Source organism: Myzus persicae, unplaced genomic scaffold (assembly GCF_001856785.1).
Source record: "Myzus persicae strain clone G006 unplaced genomic scaffold, MPER_G0061.0, whole genome shotgun sequence".
In the NCBI taxonomy this organism is placed as follows: Eukaryota; Metazoa; Arthropoda; class Insecta; order Hemiptera; family Aphididae; genus Myzus; species Myzus persicae.
Genome location: NW_019100848.1, coordinates 1 through 2,285, shown reverse-complemented (window position 1 = coordinate 2,285; position 2,285 = coordinate 1). Strand labels below are relative to the sequence as shown.

Genomic DNA, 2,285 nt, shown 5'->3' with positions numbered 1-2,285 from the left:
GAGTTACATTACAATTATAGAATTGGAATATCTACACTGAGTGGGATAATACGCCAGGTATGAGGTATGTCTAGTTATGTGGTCAAAATTGAAGAACGTTGTAATGATAGAACCTAATAATCAGAAGTGGATCGACATTTCAAATGAATTTGAAAAAAATGCAAAATTCCCAAACTGTATTGGAGCGTTAGATGGGAAGCATATTCGAATGATTCAACCACCAGATTCCGGTTCTATTTATTATAACTACAAACATTTTTTTTTCTCTTATTTTAATGGCTTTATGCGACTCAAAATATTGCTTCGTATGGATTGATATTGGAGGTTTTGGTAAAGATAGTGACTCGGGAATATATAAAGAATCTTCTTTGTATAAAAAACTGACAGAAAAGAAGTTAGATCTTCCTGATCCCAGACCTATAACTAATAATGGAGATATCAGAGTCCCATATGTAATAGTGGCTGACGAAGCATTTGGTATGTCGGAAAATTTGATGAGGCCTTATGGTGGTAAAATGTTATCATATGAAAAAAAGGTATTCAACTATCGTTTAACTTTGGCACGTCGTTATGTTGAATGTAAATTTGGAATAATGTGCAATAAGTGGCGAATACTACACCGACCACTCGATGTAAAAATTGATTTTGCGGAAAACCTAGTTAAGGCCATATGTGTACTACATAATTATGTTAGGATAAGAGACGGCTTCAAGTACGAGTATACACTTTATACAGCACCATTGGCAAACCTAAATCCATCATACACTGGACGAGCTGTAAGAGATGCAGACGTAATTCGAAAAAAATTCGCGAATTACTTTATAAACGAAGGGAAATTAGAGTGGCAAGACAACATGATATAAATAATTTTGTAATTTCTTCATTTGTAAAGAAATAAAATCAATAATACCTGTATTTTAAATTAATTTTTGCTTACCCAAATTTTTTTTTTGTCTTCTTTGTCTTCGATATTACTAAACAAGAGAACCAACTCTTCCCAAGCATTTCTTTTGAGAGTTTTGTTCGAATATTCAATTGATTTCATATCCCATATAGCTGGTCTTTTTTCTATTTCACTAATAAATAAATCAGTTTCGATTTCCATTTTTTAATAGAAATAATGAATTAATGAATTAATTAAAACAATGTAATAAAAAAACTATCAAAAAAATTGAATATTATACATTTGATCATAGTTTTTTTTTTTTTTTTACTAACCTTTCAGCTGACGGAATATCTTCAATCGTTTTGACTTTGTAGTGTTGAATAACCCAGTAGTCCTCACTCTTTGGTGCAATAGGACACTGGAAAGTAAATGAATTATTTCCCTCCATCATTGTTAATGAATTGCTTGCGTTATTTTCAAAACTTCCTTTCGAAATTAATTCAGCAAAAATATCCTTATATGATTCTGTGTGCTAATATATAGAATAAAGTTACATTTCAATTTATATTTAAAAAGGTTGTGTGTGTGTGTGTGTGTGTGTGTGTGTGTGTGTGTGTGTGTGCGTGAAATATTGAAGAAATTATATAATATTAATTATTACCTTTCCTGCTGTTTTTGTCTTTTTGATATTGGCCTTTGTTTCTAAATCATTTTTTCTTTTATTACTGCTTGCTTTGACAGGTTTTGCGATAGATATACTTTCAGTTTCATGCTATTATTTAATAAAATTACAATACTATTAATATAATAATTATCAAATTATGATTTGTATTACACACACACACAAGTAGTATGTGTTTATGGAGTTTGGCTCCATTTTTACAGGGAGATGAAAAAAAATCAAGGGAACAAATTCCCCTTACAGTGCATCCAATCTCCCTGTAATTTCAAAACAAAATTTAAATGTTTAACCAGTTTGTTAATCTTTTTTCATAGAATTTCCCAAATAAATAAAAAATCATTTTTTTTCTTTCAATTTTGTTAATTTTAAATCAATTAATAGTATTTTACATCAAATATTAAATGTTTACAATTTTAAATTATTATTTACACTAGTTTTCTTACTTCTCTAGTAAAAGGTACATATTCAACAATTCGATCATGAATTAATAAACAATAAGCAGATACATCTGAAAGCGTTTCTGATGATTCAATTTCTAATTGAACATCTACTGCTGAGGCTGTGGCTGAATCGTTCTTTTTTGAAGTGTCAACTAAAATAATTGGAGCGTTTGTTAAAAAAGTAGAAGGTCTTAATATAGGATTACGTTTACTTTTTTCATAGTAAGATTCTTGAAACGATGTATACATATGACGCGGCTACGGCGCTGATGGTGGT

General features: G+C 29.8%; 1 protein-coding gene across 1 annotated transcript; it reads left to right on the top strand.

Moving 5' to 3' along the window:
• The first annotated feature begins 275 nt into the window (after nt 1-275).
• LOC111026443 (protein ALP1-like) lies at nt 276-863 on the top strand. The gene has a single exon (XM_022304540.1). The coding sequence runs from the start codon at nt 276-278 to the stop codon at nt 861-863; it is 588 nt and encodes a 195-aa protein (XP_022160232.1).
• Nucleotides 864-2,285: the final 1,422 nt, after the last annotated feature.

Coding starts and splice junctions, on each gene's coding strand:
- LOC111026443 (XM_022304540.1), top strand. CDS start 276: ATGGCTTTATGCGACTCAAAATATTGCTTCGTATGGATTGATATTGGA.